Raw genomic sequence first — 23,405 nt, 5'->3', positions numbered from 1 at the left:
TTACAGAGTTGTCCCATAGACACTCCTTTGATATTTTTGCTGTGTTCTTAGGGTTGCTGTTGGAAGATAAACTATCGCTCCAGTCTGAGGTCCAGAGTGCTGGAGCAGGTTTTCATCAAGGATGTCCCCTCGGATTGTCGCGGAGATTTTTTAGCCTTTTCTTCCTGATACCTTCTTGGCTTAATGGACTGTGGTTTTTGCTTGAGTCTCTGTTTATACAAGCTCTGCCCTTTTTCTGTTTTTGAACTGTGTTTGTGCTGTGTTTTTTGCCTGGCTTTCAATGCTTTGTGTTCAGACTATTTGAACATTTTAAATGTGTTTTTGAACTTTTTGGGGTTTTTGTTTTTGGAGTTGTTTCTTGGGATCCACACTGTTGTTTTTTTGTTTGAGCTCTGAATTATTAACTATTAACCTGGTTACTCCCCATTTTTTATTTTTTATTTTTTTTTATTAAAAACTCTTATCTTAAACGGTCGGCGTGTGTCCTGCATTTTGACACCTCCAGCCAGGCCCTGACACCATTGGGTTTTTGATCACCTTTGGCTAGGCTTTGGTGAATAAGTGGATCTTTAGCTTTAAATGTAGAGAATTCAGAGGTGAGATCAGAAGGGAGGGAATTCCAAAGCCACTGAGAAAGCACGCTCACCCCATGATTTATATCTTGTTCTAGGCACTTTAAGCAAGACATGATTAGAGGACCTGAGAGCCATGGGTACGCAGATGGAGAAGTTAATTTAAATATGATGGGGCCGTACCAGACAGAGATTTGAAAACAAATAAAACTATTTTATATTGAATCCCCTACTGTACCGAGAGCCAATGGAGAGAGGAAAGGACCGGGTTGATATGTGCATGCTTACTGGTACCAGTTAAAAGCCATGCTGCAGCATTCTGGAACAGCTGTAGGTGATGAAGAGAGGACTGAGTAACACCTAAATAAAGAGCATTGCAGTAATCCAATCTAGAACTAATAAAAGCATGAATGGCTTTTTCCATATCTTAACAAATATATCTTATTGAAACAATGATAGTATTATTGATAGTAAACAGAGTTGAAAGAAGCTTGTTTTTACAACTAAGGTTACTTGCTTTGCAAAATTCAAATTGCTGTCAAATATGATGCCTAGGTTGCAAACCTCTTTTTAAAATTCTGGTGCAAGACCACTGAGGTTAAAATTAGGCTGCTCCTGCATACTAAATAATATACGCTCACACTTATTCTCATTAGAACAGAAAATTACTAGCCAGCCAAAGTTTATTGTCAGTTAAACAGCCGGACAGGGACTGGAGTGCACTGACTGAATCTGGTTTTAAGGAACATATAATTGGATGTCATCAGCATAGAAGTGAAATTAGATATTGTGTTTTCTAATGATATTACCCAGTGGTAGTATATATAGGGAGAACAACGATCCCTGTGGTACACCATAGAGTTGAGGGACGTTTGAACAGTCTCTAGTCTACGGATTGGGGATGAATACATTTCTGTGGTCAGGGGCAGAGTGAAGAGGAAAAGCTCTTTCAACCGTGGCAAGGAAAAACTCCCCGAGATGGCATAAGGAAGAAACCTTGAGAGGAACCAGATTTAAGAGGGAACCCATCCTCATCTGGGTTGCACTGAATGTCAATTTATTACAGATAAACGATGTTGCTGGGTACAGTGATGGTGATCAGAGCAAACTGCACTTCCCACACGCTCTATTACTTTGCATTGTTGACCCCAGGTACCTGAACTCCACCTTCTCCATCTTTTCTCCCTGCAACTGCACCACTCCACTGCCCCCCCTCTGATTCACACACATGTACTCTGTCTTACTCCTACTGACTTTTATTCCCCTTCTATCCAGCACGTACCTCCACCTCTCCAGGCTCTTCTTAACCTGCTTCTTATTCTCAAAACAAATCACAATATCATCCGCAAACCTCATAGTCCATGGAGACTCCTTTCTGACCCTGTCCGTCAACCTGTCCATTACTACTGCAAACAGGAAAGGCTCAAAGCCAATCCTTGATGCAGTCCAACCTTTATCCAGTCTGGCATTCCTACTGCACACTTCACTGCTGTCACAATGTCCTCAAACATGTCCTCACCACCCTCACCTACTTCTCTGACACACCTGGCTTCCTCGTACAATACCACAATTCCTCTCTCGGCACCCTGTTGTATGCTTTCTCTAAATCTATATACACACAATGCAACTCCTTCTGACCTTTATCTAGCAAATATTGCGTCTGTGGTTCTCTTCCACGACATGAAACCACACTGTTGCTCACAGATGTATACCTCTACTCTAGGCCTGGCTTCCACTACTTTTTCCCATAACTTCATGGTTTGACTGATCAACTTAATGTAGTTACTGTAGGTCTGAACATCCCTTATTCCTAAAGATCAGTCCCAGCACACTGGCCAATCGGTATAAATAATTTTCTCCTTCCTTAGCGTACAACTTCTAATTTTCCTTAATTTTCGCCACATCCCTCTTTACCTGCTGCCACATCTCCTTGTACTCCTGCTTACTTTTCTCATCACTTTGTCGATTCCAGTTCTGTTTTGCCAACCTCTTTCTCCGGTATTTGCCCAATCATTCAGCACATCTTAACCACCACTGAGCCCCTGTCTGACCTCTTCCCTGAACCTCACACTGCTGTCTTCCTCCTTTAGTTTCCTTCATCCTTTTCTTCTTTCAGTCCTCACTCTCCTCCTCTTCTTCTTTATCTCCAAAACCATTCTACAGACCACCATCCGATGTTGTCTAACTACACTGTCCCCTGCCAACACCTTACAGTCTCCAATCTCATTCAAGTTGCATCCCCTTTATAGAACATTGTCCACCTGTGTGCATTTTCCTCCACCTCTGATCCTCCTTCTTCTTCTTTAAATAAGTATTTACCAGTGCCATTTCCATCCTATTAGCAAAATCTACCACTATATGCCCTTCCACATGCCTCTCCTTAAGGCCATACCTACCATTCACCTCCTCATCACCTCTTTTCCCTTCACCTACATGCCCAATAAAGTCTGCCCCAATCACCAATCTTTTATTCCACCCCTACACAATTTCTCTTTCCATTTACACCATGAAAGAACAGTTTAACAGGACCCACCTCCAATGTTCCTGGCCTTACTCCCTTTCCACTTGGTCTCATGAACAAACAACATATCTACCTTTCTCCTTTCCATCATATCAGCTACCTCTCTTACTTTACCAGTCATAGTACCAACATTTAAAGTACCAACTCTAACCTTTACTTTCCTACACTTCTTCTTTTCCTGCTGTCTCTGTAGACGTCTTCCTCCTCTCCTTCGGCCAACAGTAGCCCAATTTCCACAGGTACCCTCTTGGGTAACATTACCTGTGGCGGCTGTTGGCCATTGTTCGTGACCTGTATATTTGTTTTGGCACATGTTTCACGCTGGATGCCCTTCCTAATGCAACCCTCCCCAATTATCCGGGCTTGGGACTCGCACTAAGAGTGTACTGGCTTGTGCAACCCTAATTGCTGGGTTTTTCACATGGTACAAATAACAGTGTTAAAATAAATGTATAAAAAAATTGCAGATAAACTAATTCATGATTCAAAGTCAGTGGGCAACCACTTACTTATGTCTGAAAATAAGCCTATTAGACTCACTCACTGTATGTTATTGTTCGTGTTTGTATGGGTATGCATAACCCTATGCGTTCCTTCCCGTTTGGACTCCGCTATCCTGCCCGAGGTGCGCTTTTCCCCAAGCGCACCTCGGATCAGCTGCGCTTTTCCCCGAGCGCACCTCGGACTACTCCTTCCTCTCTTTTGCTTACTCCAGGACTGTGTGGACGTCACTCCTCCAAGGCGTACCACGGCTATCACTCTCTATATCTACGGACTGCTGTTTTAAACCCAAGCAAGCTGCACTCCGGCTTCCGCCTCCGTTCATTCGCCACATGACAGAATAACGGACCCCATAAAGACATGATCGGGTTGCTTCCGTGTTCTCTGCGTGATCTGATCTGTAACAGCAGGACCAACCGAAACATGAAGAAGAATACTCGCTCTTCCGCGGCGAACCGGCAACCTGACTCCGCTTCGGATCACACCCGGAAGCTCGCTGCTGCTTCTCGCAATTCTCACTCGCCGGCTCTGGAGCATGCAAGCGTGGCTGCGCCACGCCCCTCTGAGAGTGCGATGGAATACCTGGCTAGCTTCTCCAGCAACATGGCCGAGTGGGGCGGATTCGTACGGAACGTTGGTTGATTCATAGAGGCGCATTCATCCCTATTTTCCACAGAAAAAGCCAAAATCTCGTTCCACATCTCTCTCCTGTCTGGAGAATTTCTCTCTCTCTTGCCAGTAAGTTGTGGAACGACGGCTGGAGGTGATTTCAGCTCATGCACCCACTTCATCAGGCTTCTCACAGGGATGTTTGGGATGACTACGGCGGATCTACAGTACAGCCCCCTCGATTCTGGAAGAGCTCCGCTCCAGTGCTTCCGCCGAGGGTGTCGCTCCGCTCCAGTGTTCCGCCATGGGTGCCGCTCCGCTCCAGAGCTTCTCAGAGCACTCTGCTCAGTTCCATTGTCCCACCGAGGGTGCCGTGACATCACCACCTGACCGCGTAGAGGACGTTGCACCGCTGCCTGGCCGTGAAAGGGACGTCGTACCGCTGCTTGGTCGCAAGAGGACATTGTACCGCCGCCTGGCGGCAAAAGGGACGTTGTACCGCTGCCTGGCTGTAAAAGAGATGTTGTACCGCCGAAAGACTGTGAGAAGGAGGTTGTACCGCCACAGGACCGTGACACGGACAAAACGTTGTCGCCAAACCCCTCCGGAAGGCCTGTCTCACCTCCAACTCCTCAAAAGGCAAAGTCTGGCTTCAAAGTTCCCCAAAGTGCCTGAAAGGACGATGTCTCGCCCCTAAATTCCTCACAGGGCGACGGCTCACCTCCAGGTTCCCTGGAAGGCGACGTCTTGCCCCTGAGCTCCTCCGACGGCGACAACTCGCCCCTGAGCTCATCTGAAGGCGATGTGACGCCACCAGGTGCCTTCGAAGATGGTGTGACAGCCCCAAGCTCCTCAGACGGTGATGTCTCACCTCTGAGCTCCTCCAACGCCAATGCATCACCACTGAGTCCCTCTCAAGGCAACATTTTGTCACCAAGTTCCTCTACCAAGGTCTCGCCTGCAAGTGAAGCTTGGAGGTTACGCCTGCAAATGCCTGTGAAGATGGCGGTCCCAAGGTCCTCTGAGGGTGAAGACACTGTTCCAGGCCTTTGTGGAGGCACCTTCGCTCTGCTAGGTCTCTCCAAAGGGTGAAGCAGTGTTTGAAGACCCTGTGGGGAGCTCCATCACTGCCCAAGTTCCTTCTGACAGCCACAGGTTGCTTCCAGAGCCATCCGACAGTGATGTCGCAGTCCCAGACTCCTCTGAGGGCAACACCACAGCCCCAAGCTCTTCTGCAGATGACGTCCTGCATCCAAGCTGTCCTGAAGGTGACGTAACGCCTGCAACCTCTCCTAAAGGCGACATCTCTCTCCTCCGAGCTCCTCTGAAGGTGACATCGCACCTATGAACCCCGCAGAGGGTGTCGCACGATCTCCGGACTCCACTGAGGGCGTCGTTCTGCTCCTGTTCTTCTTGGTGTTTTCTGCCAGAAGCGTCTCTCCGCCTCTGGTCTCCGCTGAGGGCGTCGCCCTGCCGCCGGTCTTCGCCGGGGATGTAGTCAGCCTCCGGTCTTTGCCAAGGGCTTTGCTCTGTTCCTGGCCTGCGCGGTGGACTGTGCTCCTTTCCGGACCTCCACTGAGGGCGTTGTTCCGTTCCAGGTCTCCAGAGCAGGCATCGTTTGGTTCTGGCTTTCTACAGGGGATGTCGCTCCGCCTCTGGTTCTTCCTGGCTTTCCCCGGGTTCCGCGGCAATTCTAACCGGGTCCCCTTTGACCCTGGATGAATGCCGAGGCCCTCCTCCGAGTGCCCTGGCCCACCAGGCGTATGTGGGTTTGGGGCATCAGGTGCCGCCCCTTGGGGGGGGTAATGTCAGGAATCAACCTGCCATGCCCCCTTCAGCGGCTGTCATGCTGCCGCTATCTCTGCCGCTCCTGGCTTCAATTACACACACCTGGGACTCGTTAAGCACTCATCCCCAGCACCTACTTAACCCACTCACTCACACTCACTGTCCGTTATTGTTCGTGTCCGTATGTGTATGCATAGCCCTAGGCATTCCTTCCCATTCGGACTTCACTATCCCGCTATCCTGTGTGTGTGTGTATATATATATATATATATATATATATATATATATATATATATATATATATATATATATATATATATATATATAATATATATATATATATATATATATATATATATATATATATATATATATATATATATATATATATATATTTATACATACACACACACCCATAATATGCACTATATTGCCAAAAGTATTGGGTCACCTGACCTTTTCTTTTATATGTGTTTTTTTTCCTCAATTCTTAAAGTATTTGGATGAAGTATAATAAAATTTTGCATTCCACCTGAACTTGCTTTGATCTTGATTGGCCTGCGATAGAACTCTGAGCTGATCTCTACTGAACACCTTTGGGATAAATTCATATGCTGACTGCACTCAAGCTCTCCTTACCTACATCAGTACTTGCCTTTATAATAGGCTTGTGGCTGTTGAACAAAAATATCCATAAACTAATCTATGTAAAGCTGCTTTGAGACAATATTCTTTGTTAAAAGCGCTATACAAATAAAAATGAATTGAATTAACACACTCTAAAATGTAATGTAACAGCTTCCAAAAAAAGAGTGGAGGAAACTATCTGAATTATCTAAAATGTGGGATGCAATGCTCAAAAATCACATACCAAACTTATGACCAGGTGACCCAATACTTTTGGCAATATAGTGTATGTGTACGTGTGTGTGTTTGTATATATATATATATATATATATATATATATATATATATATATATATATATATATATATATATATATATATATATATATATACATATATATATATATATATATATATATATATATATATATATATATATATATACATATATATACATATATATATATATATATATATATATATATATATATATATATATATATATATATATATATATATGTATATATATATATATGTGTATATATATATATATATATATATATAAAATTTTTATATAAGCTGGCAAGTAAAGGACTCATCTGAACACATCCCACATGCTCTATTAAGAATTTTAACTTCTTCCATCTGGTTCACATCTCCACACTCCAAGGTTTAGATACAATTGCTACAAGAACTCTTTAGTTTCTCTACCAAACTGCTGAACTCTTATATAAATTACATGAATATGTATATTATCAATGTGTTTGTTTTGTTAAGCAGCTGCACATGTTTGTTTAAAACAAATTTATCTTATCAGAACAAATAAAGTATACATGGCCAGATTTATTAAGAAACTAATTCAACCACATGACACCTTATATCACAAATCTTCTTTTTAGATATTACATTTATTTGATTAATATCTGATGAAACAAAGGTTTCCTTTTCAGGATCTAATTATTAACACATGGCCTCTATGCAAATAGTAGCAGAAATAAATTGTGTTTCAGTCTGAAAAAGAACTGAACATATAAGCATCATCTAGTGAAGCATAGTGGATTGTTGCCCTGACTGAATGCTAAACAAAGTAAATTAAAAACATGTCGGAAAGGTTGGTGTGTAATAAGGTAATAAATGGATCAAGGTGGCAAATCAGACTAAAAATTGAAGTATTTGTAATTATGCAACATTGCACAATTTAGTATTTAAGTAGCCCCATCTGGGGGAACAAATTAAGACCCCAGAACAGAGGCCAGTAGGTTGTGTGCCAAAATAGTTGTATATTTGGAGCTATCAAAGATTACCTCCTTTACTTTGATCCCAACTGAAAAGCAACAACATACAGTATGCTGCTGCCAGCAGGGTTAACTAAGGGCAGTGTAGTTTTTTTGGGCAATAAGTACATAATTTGATTCTGCACGTTTTGCAGTCCAAGTCTTTGCAGGAAATGGGTTCAAAAAGATTTATTTGGGTTCATCAGAACTTTTGCTGCACAATATTGAAGAAAAATTCAAATATTTGTGTAGTAGTCTAATAACTGGATTAAAGTGGCAAGATCAACAAAAATTTTTAAGTATTCTAGGTCCTGAAGTATTCTGTCCCTCCCATCAGGGGTCGCCACAGCGGATCATCCGCATGTTTGATTTGGCACATGTTTTACGCTGGATGCCCTTCCTAACGCAACCCTCCCCATTTATCCGGACTTGGGACCGGCACTGAGTGGCTGTTGTTGGTTCCCTGACCGGGGATCTAACCCAGGCCGCAGCGGTGAGAGTGCTGCATCCTAACCACTAGACCACCAGGGGACCATGTTGCTTATATTCACATATGCACTAACAAAACAGAAATATGTAAATAACTGCAGAGTTTAGATAGTAAACTGGTGGGACACATTCTGTCTATTAACAACTGGTAAAGATGTCCTTTATATGCATATACTATATTACATTATACAAATGTGTTGATGCATTAAGCTACTTGGGCATGAAAAATAAGGTTTTCTTGCTAGTAGGCTTCCTCACATACTGGTTTAAAACAAGCACAAAAGTGCACCTACTCCCTTCTTGCCACTATTTTTTGGCCTATCATAATATACCTCTTTGCATTAACAGTTTTGCATTTAAGAACCTATCACAAAACAGCACAGTTTAACAATGATGGAATTATAATGAGTGGACATTCGGTGCCTCCTAGGATCTCCCCTATTGAGTCTGGTTCCTCCCAATGTTTCTTCCTCATATCATCTTAGAGAACTTTTCCTTATCACTGGTATTTTATAACCTGCTTTGTTAAAAAGAGCTAAACAAATTAAACTGAATAGAACAGAATTGAAATAACAGTCACTTGATCTGTTTATTCTCTGGTCTCTTTTTGTCGCCCTAAAACTTTTACTTTTACTGACTATTTATGGTAGGAATGTCCTTAATAGCAAGCCCTCGCAAAATAAGTACATATGTACATTTGTTCCATTTCAATAATATTTTGTGCAGTCCTGCTTATATAATCACTTCTTTGAAGACTGATTTTAGAAAAATTACTTTTAAAATTGCTTTTACAAACAACATCTACTAACACTGTTAGTATTAATAATACTAATAATAGTATTAATAGTAATAAATACTATTATTATTATTATTGTTTTATTGTTATTATTATTAATGTTATTAGTAATTGACAATTATTTTTTGTTTGGTATCATTCTAAAGGTGGAAAAACACCTTAACATTATTTGAATTTTTTGAATTTTTTACTTACCATAACAAAAAAAAAAAAAAAAAACAAGCCCGGCAGGCCCTTGGCGCCCAATGCGTCTCATAGCATGGAAGGAATACAAATAATTTTAACGACAGTGTGAAGTTTTGTATCCACTGCACATGTGTGTATGTCCTCATTAATCATCGCCAGCCTCTTGGCAACAAACACAAACATCTATACGCTATTGCAATTTTTTTTTTCTTTTTTGGATGCTTATAAAGTTGTAAAGTAGTTATGAGACCAATGCTTTATAGAAATCTGCAGTGTATTAATCAACAAAATCATTCTCATTTGAGTAAAAATAACCTTAAGGGCTGAAAACGATCGCAGCTATTTAAATTCAGTTTATTAAAAAAAGTTTTTTAACACTCTTTTTTTAGGCAAACTGCATACAAATCCAAACCCTGTCGTGAAAGTGTCCATGTCTGTTTAAATTTGGGCATCTTTACAACAGCTGAAGTATTCATGAAATGGATCCATTTTTCCCCTTCTCCAAGCATTTTACTTAGAACCTAGATATCCAGGATCATTTTCATCTTTTATATTATTTGCTATAGTGAACCTATAATAATGCTCTCATACCCGACTCATCAATTGCATGATGAATAAGTGTTTCTCGGTCGCTGATCGCACATGTATTGTAAGGCAGGGACTTACCTGAGGCAGGTCTGCAGATGATTCTGAACACCACAGAAAGGTTGGATTTAATCCAGTGTTTTACCCTGTGTTTACTCACAAAACATATGCATAGTTTTTGTTGAACGCTGTCAGTGTCGCCTTCAGTTACACTGTCAGTTACTAATGAGACTCACGTTTACACAGACCACTGGTATGTGCAGCACTTTTTATAGCCAAGTTTTTCTCTTTTTTTCCCCTTCCTTTCTTATATAAAAGGACAAAACCAATCCCCTAACCCTGCAAACAACTGTGCAATTCTTGACCAGCCTTCTCTGCACTCAGCCTAATATGTTGTGATAAAAGCTATTTTCTTGCCATGTTTCATGCCAAGTTTATTTATTCTAATCTGTAAACCAGGCTGGGGATATGATATTTATTCACATTATGCTATACACTATTATTTAACTCACCTATTTAAATGTTTTTTTTTATTTATTTATTTTTATTTTATTTTACAAATTACTTGTAAAATAAATAATTAGTAAAATAAAAAAATAAATAAAAAAACATTTACTTACTTAATGACATATAATATGTCATTAAGTAGCTCCTTACAAGTTTGCCAGCTAGTTAAAACAAATATTGTTATTACTAAACAAAGGACACTGCTGAACGTGAACTCCTCAAAATTTTAGTCATATATCCAATTACAACTTAGTGTCATTAAAAAAAAACAAAACAAACAAACAACCCCCCCCCATATATATATATATATATATATATATATATATATATATATATATATATATATATATATATATATATATATATATATATATATATATATATATATACAGTATATATACAGTGAGGAGAATAAGTATTTGAACACCCTGTTATTTTGCAAGTTCTCCCACTTAGAAATCATCGAGGGGTCTGAAATTGTCATCGTAGGTGCATGTCCACTGTGAGAGACATAATCTAAAAAAGAAAATCCAGAAATGACAATATATGATTTTTAAAATATTTATTTATATGATACAGCTGCAAATAAGTATTTGAACACCTGTCTATCAGCTAGAATTCTGAGCCTCAAAGACCTGTTAGTCTCCCTTTAAAATGTCCACCTCCACTATATTTATTATCCTAAATTAGATGCACCTGTTTGAGGTCGTTAGCTGCATAAAGACACCTGTCCACCCCATACAATCAGTAAGAATCCAACTACTAACATGGCCTAAACCAAAGAGCTGTCCAAAGACACTAGAGACAAAATTGTACACCTGCACACGGCTGGAAAGGGCTACGGGGAAATTGCCAAGCAGCTTGGTGAAAAAAGGTCCACTGTTGGAGCAATCATTAGAAAATGGAAGAAGCTAAACATGACTGTCAATCTCCCTCGGAATGGGGCTCCATGCAAGATCTCACCACGTGGGGTCTCAATGATCCTAAGGAAGGTGAGGAATCAGCCCAGAACTACACGGGAGGAGCTGGTCAATGACCTGAAAAGAGCTGGGACCACCGTTTCCAAGGTTACTGTTGGTAATACACTAAGACGTCATGGTTTGAAATCATGCATGGCACAGAAGGTTCCCCTGCTTAAACCAGCGCATGTCCAGGCACGTCTTAAGTTTGCCAATGACCATTTGGATGATCCAGAGGAGTCATGGGAGAAAGTCATGTGGTCAGATGAGACAAAAATAGAATTTTTGGGTCATAATTCCACTAAACGTGTATGAGGAAGAAGAATGATGAGTACCATCCGAAGAACACCATCCCTACTGTGAAGCATGGGGGTGGTAGCATCATGCTTTGGAGGTGTTTTTCTGCACATGGGACAGGGCGACTTCACTGTATTAAGGAGAGGATGACCGGGGCCACGTATTGTGAGATTTTGGGGAACAACCTCCTTCCCTCAGTTAAAGCATTGAAGATGGGTCGAGGCTGGGTCTTCCAACATGACAATGACTCGAAGCACACAGGCAGGATAACTAAGGAGTGGCTCTGTAAGAAGCATATCAAGGTTCTAGCGTGGCCTAGCCAGTCTCCAGACCTAAACCCAATAGAGAATCTTTGGAGGGAGCTCAAACTCCGTGTTTCTCAGCGACAGGCCAGAAACCTGACTGATCTAGAGAAGATCTGTGTGGAGGATTGGGCCAAAATCCCTTCTGCAGTGTGTGCAAACCTGGTGAAAATCTACAGGAAATGTTTGACCTCTGTAATTGCAAACAAAGGCTACTGTACCAAATATTAGCATTGACTTTCTCAGGTGTTCAAATACTTATTTGCAGCTGTATCATACAAATAAATAGTTAAAAAAATCATACATTGTGATTTCTGGATTTCTTTTTTAGATTATGTCTCTCACAGTGGACATGCACCTACGATGACAATTTCAGACCCCTCCATGATTTCTAAGTGGGAGAACTTGCAAAATAGCAGGGTGTTCAAATACTTATTTTCCTCACTGTATATATAAAGATTACGAGAATAAAGTCGTAGGATTATGAGAATCGTGGCAGCACCGGCTGAAGTACTGGCACATCGGTGTATCTTCCTCTTGAGAAAAGCCTCTCCTCTTCGAATAGCATCCAAATGGAACCATTGATGTATGTATACTTGGAGTAGACCACTGGTCGCCATTTCAGGCTGCACAAAAGAGGGCAGTTTCTGTCTATATCGATAGTTACATCTGCATGCAGTTTGAAGAGGTTAAGTTGTTTCTCAATTGGACGATACACCTGCATATTCTGTGACCATTGTATTTTGTGACCTTAGAGGGAGCTATTGCTCAACCCAGCCATTATGGTTGTAAAAGCCAGTGCACTCTTAGTGCCGGTTCCAAGCCCGGATAATTGGGAAGGGTTGTGTTAGGAAGTACATCCAGCATATAACGTGCCAAATCGAATATGCAAATCACGAACCAGAATTTCATACCGGATCAGTCGAGGCCCGGGCCAACAACGAGTGCCACAGGTATTTTTAGTCAACAGGGTACTGGTAAAAATTGGGCTACTGTTGGCCATAGGAGGAGAAGGAGAGGACATCTACAGAGACAGCAGGGAAAGGAGAAGTGTAGGAGAATGGAGGTTCAGGTTGGTACTATGACTGGTAAAGGAAGAGGGGTAGCTGATATGATGAAGAGGAGAAAGGTAGATGTTGTGTTTTCAGGAGAGCAAGTGGAGGGTAAAAGAGGGTAAAGCCAGGAACAATAAAGGTGGCTTTAAACTGTTCTATCATGGTGTGGATGGAAAGAGAAAGGTTTTAGGGGTGATTCTGAGGGAGGAGTTAAGTAAGGGTGTAGTGGAGGTGAAGAGAGTTTCTGATAGAGTAATGAACGGGAAACTGGAAGTTGAAGGGGTGATGATAAATGTCACACAGCACCATAGGTGGGAAGTAACGGAGTACAAATACGTCGTTACTGTACTTAAGTAGATTTTTCTGGTATAAATACTTTACTCCACTATTTATTTTTCAGACAACTTTTTACGTTTACTCATTAAATTTTTACACAAATATCTGTACTTTTTACTTCTTACATTTTCAAAACCGGCTCGTTACTTTAGTTTTAATCCACTGATTTGGTGAAATATATATTTTTAATTTTCACTGCGCGTCGAATTCAGCCGAACAACCGATTTCCTGTTAGTGCGTCTTTTTTAATCCGCTGGTGTATAAAGCCCTGTTTCTTACTCTTTACGAAGATAAGAATCAGCAGACAGAAGCAGTAAGAAGTTTGGGGGTTAACGTGGATGAGACAGAGGGAGTCAGTGATGTAAACATGACTGAGAACAGACACATTTATGATCATCATCTTTTCTCTGCTTGTGTTCTATATGTGGATGTTCAGCCTGGATACATTCATTAGGTAACAACATTTTTAATTCGTTTTGTATTAATATATATATATATAAAATTATTGTAAAATTTAAAAATTAAAACCTCCTGCAAAACATACACTTATTCACGACATCCCTTCTTTACTTAGATATAAAATAAATAAATAAACTCCACCGAAATTTTTTTTTTCTTTACTTATATCTAAGTAAAGAAGGGACGTTGTGAATAAGTGTATGTTTTGCTGGAGGTTTAAATTTTTTAATTTTACAATAATTTAAATTATATATATATTAATACAAAACGAATTAAAAATGTTGTTACCTAATGAATGTATCCAGGTTTTATTTCTGCGCCAAGTCTTAAATCAAACACCAAATCTGCCTTGTTTTACACAATTAACCCTCTGGGTGGCGTTTTGTGGGTTTTCCCTCATAATGGCGCCACGAACATAAATTAGTCTTTATTAATCGTACAGATAAAAACAATATAAAAGAAAAGGTCAGGTGACCCAATACTTTTGGCAATATAGTGCATATTATGGGTGTGTGTATATACATTTATAAATATATATATATATATATATATATATATATATATATATATATATATATATATATATATAAGCTTCTTGACTTGAAGAGGTGCACTTTCTCCGGTATCACCTCATTAGCTGTCCGTGTGGAAACATAGCAAAGGCTCTTAATGATGTCCACACGTCTCTGCACTGTTATAGCCTTTATATTTAATCACTACATATGCTTACATAAATATCACATGCTGTAAATATGCTACATATTTATCTGCACTATTTGCACGATTGCTACTTTTTGCACTTCTGGTAGATGCCAAACTGCATTTCATTGCTGTATACCTGTACTATGCAATGACAATGTTCTATCTATCTATCTATCTATCTATCTATCTATCTATCTATCTATCTATCTATCTATCTATCTATCTATCTATCTGTCTGTCTGTCTGTCTGTCTGTCTGTCTGTCTGTCTGTCTGTCTGTCTGTCTGATATTAATATGATGTGAGGTCCAGTTAACAGCTAAAACAGGTAGAAGTAATAACTACTTTTTACATGTCAGAGCCAAGACTTCTTTACTTTCACTTAAGTAAAAAAGTATAATCAGTACTTTAACTTTTACCCGAGTATTTTAAAACATGAGTATCTGTACTTCTACTTAAGTAAAGGATGTGTGTACTTTTGCCACCTCTGCACAGCACACAGGTGGACAATGTTCTATGTTCTATGTAGTAGAAGCAACCTGAAGGAGATTGGAGACTGTAAGGTGTTGGCAGGGGACAGTGTAGCTAATGGCACCGGATAAAGGTTTGAGGATAGCTTTGGAGGTGAATAAAAGGAGGAGAGTGAAAACTTAAAGAAGAATAAGATGGTGGAAACTGAAGGAGAAAGACTGTAGTGTGAGATTCAAGGAAGAGGTCAGTCAGGCTCGGTGGTGAAGAGGTGCTGGATGATTGGGCAACTACTGCAGAAGTGATAAGGGAGACAGCTAGAAAGGTACTTGGTGTGACGTCTGGAAATGAAAAGGAAGACAAAGAGATGTGGTGGTGGAATGAGAAAGTGCAGGAAAGCATAAGGAGAAAGAGGTTGGCGATTTAGAATTGGGATCGACAGAGTGATGAGAAAAGTAGGCCGGAGAACAAGGAGATGTGGCAGCCGGTAAAGGGGGATGTAGCAAAAGCTGAGGAAAATGCATATGAGGAGCTCTATGACATGTTGGACACTGAGGAAGGAGAAAAAGCTTTATACCGATTGGCCAGGCAGAGGGAGCGAGTTGGGAATGATGTGCTGAAAGTTAAAGCAATAACTGGATGGAGATGGAAATGTGTTGACTAGTGAGTAAAGTGTGCTAAGAAAGTGAGGGGTGTATTTTGAGCAGCTGATGAATGAGGAAATTGAGAGACAGGGGTGGATGATATGGAGATGGTGAAGCAGGATGTGGATAAGATTAGTAAGGAAGAAGTGAGAGCAGCGATTTAAAGGATGAAGAGTGGAAAGTTGGTTAGACCAGACAACATACCAGTAGAAGCATGGAGATGTTTAGCAGAGATGGCAGTGAAGTTTCTAACAAGATTGTTTAACAAGAGTTTGGAAGGTGAGAGGGTGCCTGAGGAATGGAGGAGGAGTGTGCTGGAACCGATTTTTAAGAATAAGGGAGATGTTCAGATGTGCAGTTACTACAAAGGAATAAAGTTGATCAGTCACACCATGAAGTTATGGGAAAGAGTAGTAGAAGCCAGGCTGAGAGAAGAAGTGACCAACTGTGAGCAACAGAATGGTTTATTGTTGAGAAAGAGCACTTTAGATGCATTATTTGCTTTGAAAATGTTGATGGAGAAGTATAGAGAAGGTCAGAAGGAGTTGCATTGTGTGTTTGTGGATCTGGAGAAAGCATATGTGGTTTGTATGAGGAAGTCTGGTGTGTCAGAAAAGTATATGAGCATGGAGCAGGACATGTACATTGGAACCCCGTTGTACGAGCATAATTAGTTCTTGAAAATTGCTCGTAGGTCCATTTGCTCGTACGTAACTGATTTTCCCCATAAGAATGAATGTAAAAGTGATTTAATCCGTTCCGAGATCTCATTCGATCGCTTATTTCTGCACTTAAAAAGTAATTGTAGCCTGTTTTAACAAACAAATACACCGCAAATTACCGTAATGTAAACATAATATAACACTTACTGTCAGTAAGTGCTTGTGGTCAGCGGCACGCGTCTCCTACACGCTCCTTTGGATATTACACAGACTGCTTCTCATCCAGTTCTGGACTAGTGGACAGTGCTCCCACCGCCCACCACTGCATTACTTCCCAGTTACTGCAAGTACGCGTTTTTGCAAAATAAACTTTGTTTGCTTTGACTTCGGCTTCCGCCTCTGTTTCTCGCATAACACTTACCCATGTGGGAGTGTGAGACGCGCACCACGCTCGTTACCTCCTTGGTTTACATGGTATTTCTATTTACTTTCGTTTTCACAGCACAATCACTGATTTACTTGGGAGACATTTTTCAAGATTTCTAGTGAAATAAAAATATAAAACTAAAAAAAGTTACGTTTTTGCTGCACTAAACAACGAGAGCGACCGAGTGATATATCATTAACTAAGAGACTGATGCGACCCTCCGCCGAAAATGGGGAACCGGCAGCGTGGGTTTGCTCGTGCCTTCGAAATTTGCTCGTAAAACAGGGTAAAATTTTGCGAGCAGGTTTGCTCGTATCTTCGTTTGCTCGTACAATAGGTTGCTTGTACAACGGGGTTTTACTGTATAAGGACAAAATGACAGCAGTGAAGTGTGCATTAGCACAGACTGGTTTAAGGTGGAGTTTGGACATCAAGGATCGGCTCTGAGCCCTTTCTTGTTTGCAGTGGTGATGGACAGATTGATGAATGAGGTCAGACAGGAGTCTTTGTGGACTATGATGTTTGTGGATGATATTCTGATTTGTGCTGAGAGTAGGGAGCAGGTGGAGAAGAGCCTGAGATTTTTATTAAGAGTGACGAGGATGGACAGGATTAGAAATTAGCTTATTGGAGGGACAGCGCATGTAGGACGTTTTGGGGACAAAGTAAGAGAGGCCCGATTGAGATGGTTAGGACATGTGCAGAGGAGGGACATGGGTTATATCGGTAGGAGAATGCTGAAGATGGAGCCAGTTTCAGCCTGCAGGCCTTCCACACACGAAGGTATTTATTTGCTTGTTTGTTTTTCTCTTTTGTAGCCGGTTTCATAATCTAGTGGTCATGATATTTGCTTTACACACAAATGTTACTGGGTACAGGCTCCAGTGGAAGCATGTGTCTACTTCATTTCATTGTGTCTGTACCCTTGAGTCACAGAGATCACACTGTTTCCCCATTTCAATGTTTAGATGTATTGTGCTGCTGCCACATGATTAGCCGATTGGATAACTGCATAAATTAGCAGGTGTAAAGTTTTTTTTTTTTTTCAGTATTCATCAGTCTGTTTCTATACATTATTCCGGCATTAAATGTAAATTTACTATGGTATAGAAGTCTGTTTTGTCTGTAACATTTCAATGTATTGCATGGAGAGACTAATGCGTAATTGCTGGGAACCTTTTGTGAAGGAATGCAAGTATTTTAAAAAAGTAAGAACAAACTGTGTCCAATTGATCCTCAGTATAGGTGGCTTTATTTATTTATTTTTTAATTCCACATTAACAACCTGTAACAGGCTATTTACATTAAACATCATGTAAAAAACAACACACATTAAACACTGGCTATTAAAATTCATTCATTCATTGTTACTGTTATCCTGGTCATGGTTGTGATAATTTGAGAGGCTATCATTAGGTGCCAGGGCGGCACACATTTTTAACTGTACACTTGTCCATTGCAGTAATTCACCCACTGGCATGCCCTAATTGTTAAAAATGAAGGATGACATGCATCCATGCCTGCAGAGGTTGATACTAAGCTTGTGTCTTAGAGTTGTGAATGTGTATACATATGGGGGTCCTGCTGGTATTTCATCCAAAGTGTTTTCTTAGCTTGCACTACATCCATGATCAGGATAAAGCAGTTAATGCAATACCAAATGAATGTTTCAATTGGTGTGGATAGTAAATTTAAAACGAAGGGAATACAGTACCATATGTTATTTTATTAAAGCATGAACACATTCATGGTTTCCATACTTTCGTTCATGGTGAACTGCAATATTCATTTCAGTGGATCATATTTATTTTATAAAGTTACAGAGTTACAGTGTCAGAAGACATCATTTTTCAGCACTATGAAAATTCCACTTTCAGAAGATAAAATGCTATTACATGTGGTATAATGTGTCTAGATTATTTGAGTAAAATGGACATAAAGTATTCTTCTTTATATCCTACTGTGCTAATTCATATGAAAACAGAAAATTTGATGGTAACTTGATTTTTGCATTGTAAGTAGTTTGAATAAAGTCACTGTAAGGTATGAAGGTCCACACATCGGGTTTCACATTGCTCCTTACTGTCAAATCTGTTAAGGTTTCCATCACATCCTCCATACCAGAACTGAATGCATTGATTTTTGTTTTGATCATAAAACCATTTAAGTACATAATGTGTACAGGGCCCATCATTCTTTTTCAAGTAGCACACATCTGTGGCTAGAGAAAGACAGAGATAGAAATAAAGGGAGAGAGAGAGAGAGAGAGAGAGAGAGAGAGAGAGAGAGAGAGAGAGAGAGAGAGAGAGAGATAGATAGATACAAAAAAGGTTAGCAATAATGCACTAACAACAGGTTGTAACGTTAATACTGCACTGTTTATGGATGCAGATGACTTACTGTTCAGCACACATGTTTTGTAGCATTCAATTTCCGTGCTAAATTGGTTGCTGTTGCCATCACAACCGCCATACCAGAAGAGTAAGCATGCACCAACCTCACTATCATAGTACCACCTTTTGACATAATCTTCACACATGGTGCCACTGTCCATATGCAGTAAACACTCGGCTAGACAGAAGAAATTACAGACACATGCATTGTGCATGCAGGACACAGCAATCTCACTATGCATTCTTACATTTGTATTATTCACAATGCATAAAACACATCTGTCATGCAATTTTGCATTTACTTTTGCTACATCAGTGTTAATCATGTGTTGTTATGATTAGTAAGGCTATGCTCATATGTTCTTAGATATATACAAACATTTCAAGTGCACTTGTGCTACCTGTTTACATACATGCTCAATTCCACGGTATAACAGAAGCCACTTTACCATTTGACTGTCCTGGTCCCAAGAAGAGCCCATCCTCATCTTCATGCTCAGTCTCCATCTGTGGCCCTCTTTGTTCTAAAAAATCTGTGTCTTCAATCTCCTCCACAAATTCTTTTTCTGTAATCTCAGTGTAAGTAGATCCTGTGAGAGGAAACCTGAAGGAATTGCACTTCCTTTTATTTAAACTGTGTTTCCTTACACATGCTTCTGTTAATAGCAATGATGTTCCAGATTATATTATAATGTGTAACATACTGTACATATAACATAATCCATCTCTCTGTGCCAATTAATACAAACAAAAAACTCCAAGGATAAAACAAGGTTTTTGAAAGTCATTATAGAATATGAGCAAAATAAAACAAGCACATAGCATACACATAAATGTTATACAAAGCCTTCATTGTCTGCGTTGCCAGTATTGCTATGACAATTTTCATTTAACAAACATTGCTGGCTTTTAATGTTTCATGCTGGAAATGTTAGTGCAGTCACTGAGTACTGAATGTCGGTTTTAACATTTGACAGACTCAAATAAAATGTCTCTAGGTTACGTATGTAATGCTAGTTCCCTGAAGGAACTAGACGCTTTGGGAACGCATCCGTGTTGTCCACGCTCTGAATCACATGTGTAATCTGTCCCATGTAAGGTGTGGTATCCCCTTGTGGTGACGTCATGACCGGGAAGCTATAAAAATAACATGAAATGAAGCAGTGTGGCAAGGGGAAGTAGCATCTCGTTTCCTCAGGGAACTAGGGTTCCATATGTAACCTAGAGTCTTTCCCTTTCAGGAACTCGTGCTCGCAACACTTTCTGAACAAGAGTCGAATACCGCCAGACTGACCAATCCCTGACTAGTGTGTAAGAGCACAGCTATGTCAAAGGACTGAAAAGCCAGAAGTGACACAGAGGTTAAGGTTATAGAACCTGACAAAGGTCAGCAGGGTGGACCAGCCCGCAGCATCGAAGAGATCTTGGAGGAACACTTCAGAGGACCAAGCCTTAGAGGGTGCCACACTCTGGGTCGAGTGCGCTCTGACCCCGAACGGAGCAAGGAGACCAGCGGACTCGTAGGAGGACGCTGTAGCATTGATAATCTATCTGATGAGAGTTTGCTTATTAGCTGGAAGACCTCTCCTCGGAGGGCCGTAGCAGATAAACAGTTGTTCCAACTTCCTCCAAGGACTCGTCCTATGGACAAAAGTGTCCTGTGCTCACACCAGAAAAAAGCCAGTCCAGCTTCACCTGGTCTGGGGCCTGAAACAGAGGAGGATATAATGCCTGGAGCCTACCAGGTGGTGTGACGACCTAGGGCACCTTGGGGACGTAACCCGCTTTAGGGTGCAGGAAGGCACTGGCCATGCCTGGAGTAAACTGGAGAAAAGAGGGGGCCACAGGGAGAGCCTGTAAATCACCTACACTCCTCAGAGAGCAGATAGCCAGCAGAATCACAGTTTTGACTGTGACATGCCTCCATGAAGCTGTAGGTCGCACCAGAGGCCTCAACAAAAACGCTTCAGAATGAGTCTCTACCCAGAGATTGCCCCATGACGGAGGCATAATCTTCTAAGACGACAGATCTGTAGACCTTGAGGGTAGATGGATGCAACCCTTTTACAAACTGTTCCTGCAGGAACTTTTACCAGGCAGAGGACGCGGTCAAATTGGTGCTGAGCCCACCACACAGTTAACAGACGCCGTCTCGCTGGATATGACCTACTCATGGAGGGAGCTCTGGAGAGTTTATAGGCCTTTCACGAAGGCTGATTGAGAAGGGATAACAGGTCTGCGAACCATGGTATGCCCGGCCAGCTTGGGGCCACCAGGAGGAGACGGACTCTATCCGGGCGAACCCCCGGAAGCAGCATGACGAGGGGAAAGGCATACAGGTGCAGCCTTGGCCATGCCTATGCCATGGCATCCAGCCCTGGAGGGGCTGGGGGGGTCAGGAAGAACCATAGGTGACAGTGAGATGCAAACAGGTCCACCTAGGCTTTGCCAAATCTCTCCCAGATTTGCACCACCACATGAAGGTGGAGCCTCCATTCCCTGGGTCTCAAGCCACTCATTACCCACACCGTGAGGGTCGCATCCGTCGTAAACATTACGTGAAGACCAAGGACTCCCAGCACTGGGCCTAGAGATAGGAACTTGTGATCTCTCTAAACATCTAATGTACAATAGACATTGAGCGTGACCTTGATAGTACAGAGGGGATTCCCCCTCCATGAGAACCCTTGGGTCCTGAATCACCACTGAAGGGGTCTCATGTGCAGGAGGCCAAGTGGAATCACATTCAATGCTGCTGCCAAAAGCCTGAGCAGTCTTTGGAACTGCTTGACAGTGAGTGACTGCCCTGCTCTGATCTTCCTGAAGGCCATAAGTATAGACACAATGCGGGCGGGAGAAAGCTGCATGCGCATAGCAGTCAAATCCCATATGACACCTAGATAAGTGGTTCTCTTTAATGGAGATAGCACACTTTTATTGGTGTTCAGCCAAAACCCCAGCTCCTTCTTGTGAGCAAGAACGACATCTCGATGCCGTTCCACTAACTGCTCTGATCGAGCTAATATCAACCAATCGTCAATACAGTTGAGGATGTGGATGTTCTGAGGTGTCAGGGGAGCCAGAGCTGCATCCACACACTTCATGAAGGTGTGGGGTGATAGGGCAAGGTAAAATGGAAGAACCTGATATTGGTTAGCTTTGGCCCCCGAAAGCGGACCTCAGGAACTTCCTGTGAGAAGCGAAAATGGATACATGAAAGTATGCATCCTTTGGACCGACCATGACAAACCAGTCCACGGATCTGATCTGAGACACGACCTGCTTGAGAGTCAGAATTTTGAACCGGAGTCTCATTAGTAAGCAGTTCAGCTGACATAGATCTAGAATAGGACGCAACCCACCATCCTTTTTGGGAACTATGAAGTACTGGCTGTAGAACCCGGACTCTCTGTCTGATGGAGGGACCACCTTGATGGCCTTCTTCCTCAGGAGAGTGCTTACTTCTTGTTCCATGATCAGAGCCTGCTGAGTTTCCACCAGGGTGGGACAAACCCTGTTGAAACGGGGCAGACGAGACTCGAACCATATAGCCTCACTCTACAGTGTGCAGGACCCATCATGACATGTCTGGCAGAACTTCCCAGGCTGCCAGGTAGTCTCTTAGGGGTATTAGTCTCTCAAAACTGACCTCTGGTACGGCTCGAGCCAGGGCAATGCCCTGGTGCAGCTTTAGTGGCCTCGAAAGAAGCGGCGAGTTCTTCTGGTCCACAATCATGCCGGGCGAAAAACCAAGGAGGGAGCTCGCTGGAGCTGCCCATGCCCTGAAACACTTTACATGGCAGGGTTAACGGACCAGGTCCAAGAAAAACAGTGCTACACACCCTTCAGCCACCCCCAGAATGTCCTGTCAGGACTTTTTGGTTAAAGTCCTTTAATTGAAGATGACAGTCCTCAGATTTGTCACCTCCTGGGGCTTCAAACTCGAGCGCCGTGCCAGGTCTGCCAGTATGGAACCGGGCCTCCCACAATGTCTCCTGCATCCAGCTCTCACAGCAGGCCAGCTAGGTACACACTTGGTTCAGTGGCCTGACCTGCCGAGGCATAAACCTTACCCACCAGCGCTGACGTAGTACACAGGAGCTTGGTGGGTAGTGTCGGGGCCTTAAGGGAGGAGGCAATGCCCGGGGAGAGATAGATCGCAAGTGTCTATTCAACCCGAGGCATGGCTCCATAACCGTGTTCCCTGAGCACAATGACGTTCAAATAGAATTAAAGTTAAAGCTAAAAT

The 23,405-nt window shown here is 41.7% G+C and overlaps 2 protein-coding genes across 9 annotated transcripts in view; both read right to left on the bottom strand.

Moving 5' to 3' along the window:
- The window catches only part of LOC310727112 (collagen alpha-6(VI) chain-like), a 60,103-nt gene extending 49,764 nt beyond the window's left edge, over nt 1-10,339 (bottom strand). For all 3 annotated transcript variants that reach the window (XM_083543299.1, XM_083543300.1, XM_083543301.1), the window contains exon 1: nt 10,029-10,339. The gene's annotated coding sequence lies outside the window, so the exon portion shown is untranslated. The remainder of the gene's footprint in view (nt 1-10,028) is intronic.
- Nucleotides 10,340-17,988: 7,649 nt separating this feature from the next.
- col6a4a (collagen, type VI, alpha 4a) overlaps nt 17,989-23,405 on the bottom strand; it is a 37,868-nt gene continuing 32,451 nt past the window's right edge. For 3 of the 6 annotated variants that reach the window (XM_083543245.1, XM_083543246.1, XM_083543250.1), the window contains 3 exons: nt 19,606-19,760; nt 19,164-19,334; nt 17,989-18,984 (listed from right to left, as the gene is read on the bottom strand). In XM_083543245.1, the coding sequence (XP_083399371.1) occupies nt 18,797-18,984; nt 19,164-19,334; nt 19,606-19,760 (514 nt within the window). In that variant the 3' untranslated portion in view covers nt 17,989-18,796. The remainder of the gene's footprint in view (nt 18,985-19,163; nt 19,335-19,605; nt 19,761-23,405) is intronic. The other 3 variants (XM_083543248.1, XM_083543249.1, XM_083543247.1) reach the window with 2 other exon arrangements.

This window comes from Silurus aristotelis, assembly GCF_946808225.1.
Source record: "Silurus aristotelis genome assembly, chromosome: 1".
Taxonomy (NCBI): domain Eukaryota; kingdom Metazoa; phylum Chordata; class Actinopteri; order Siluriformes; family Siluridae; genus Silurus; species Silurus aristotelis.
This window is presented reverse-complemented; position numbering and strand designations above follow the sequence as displayed.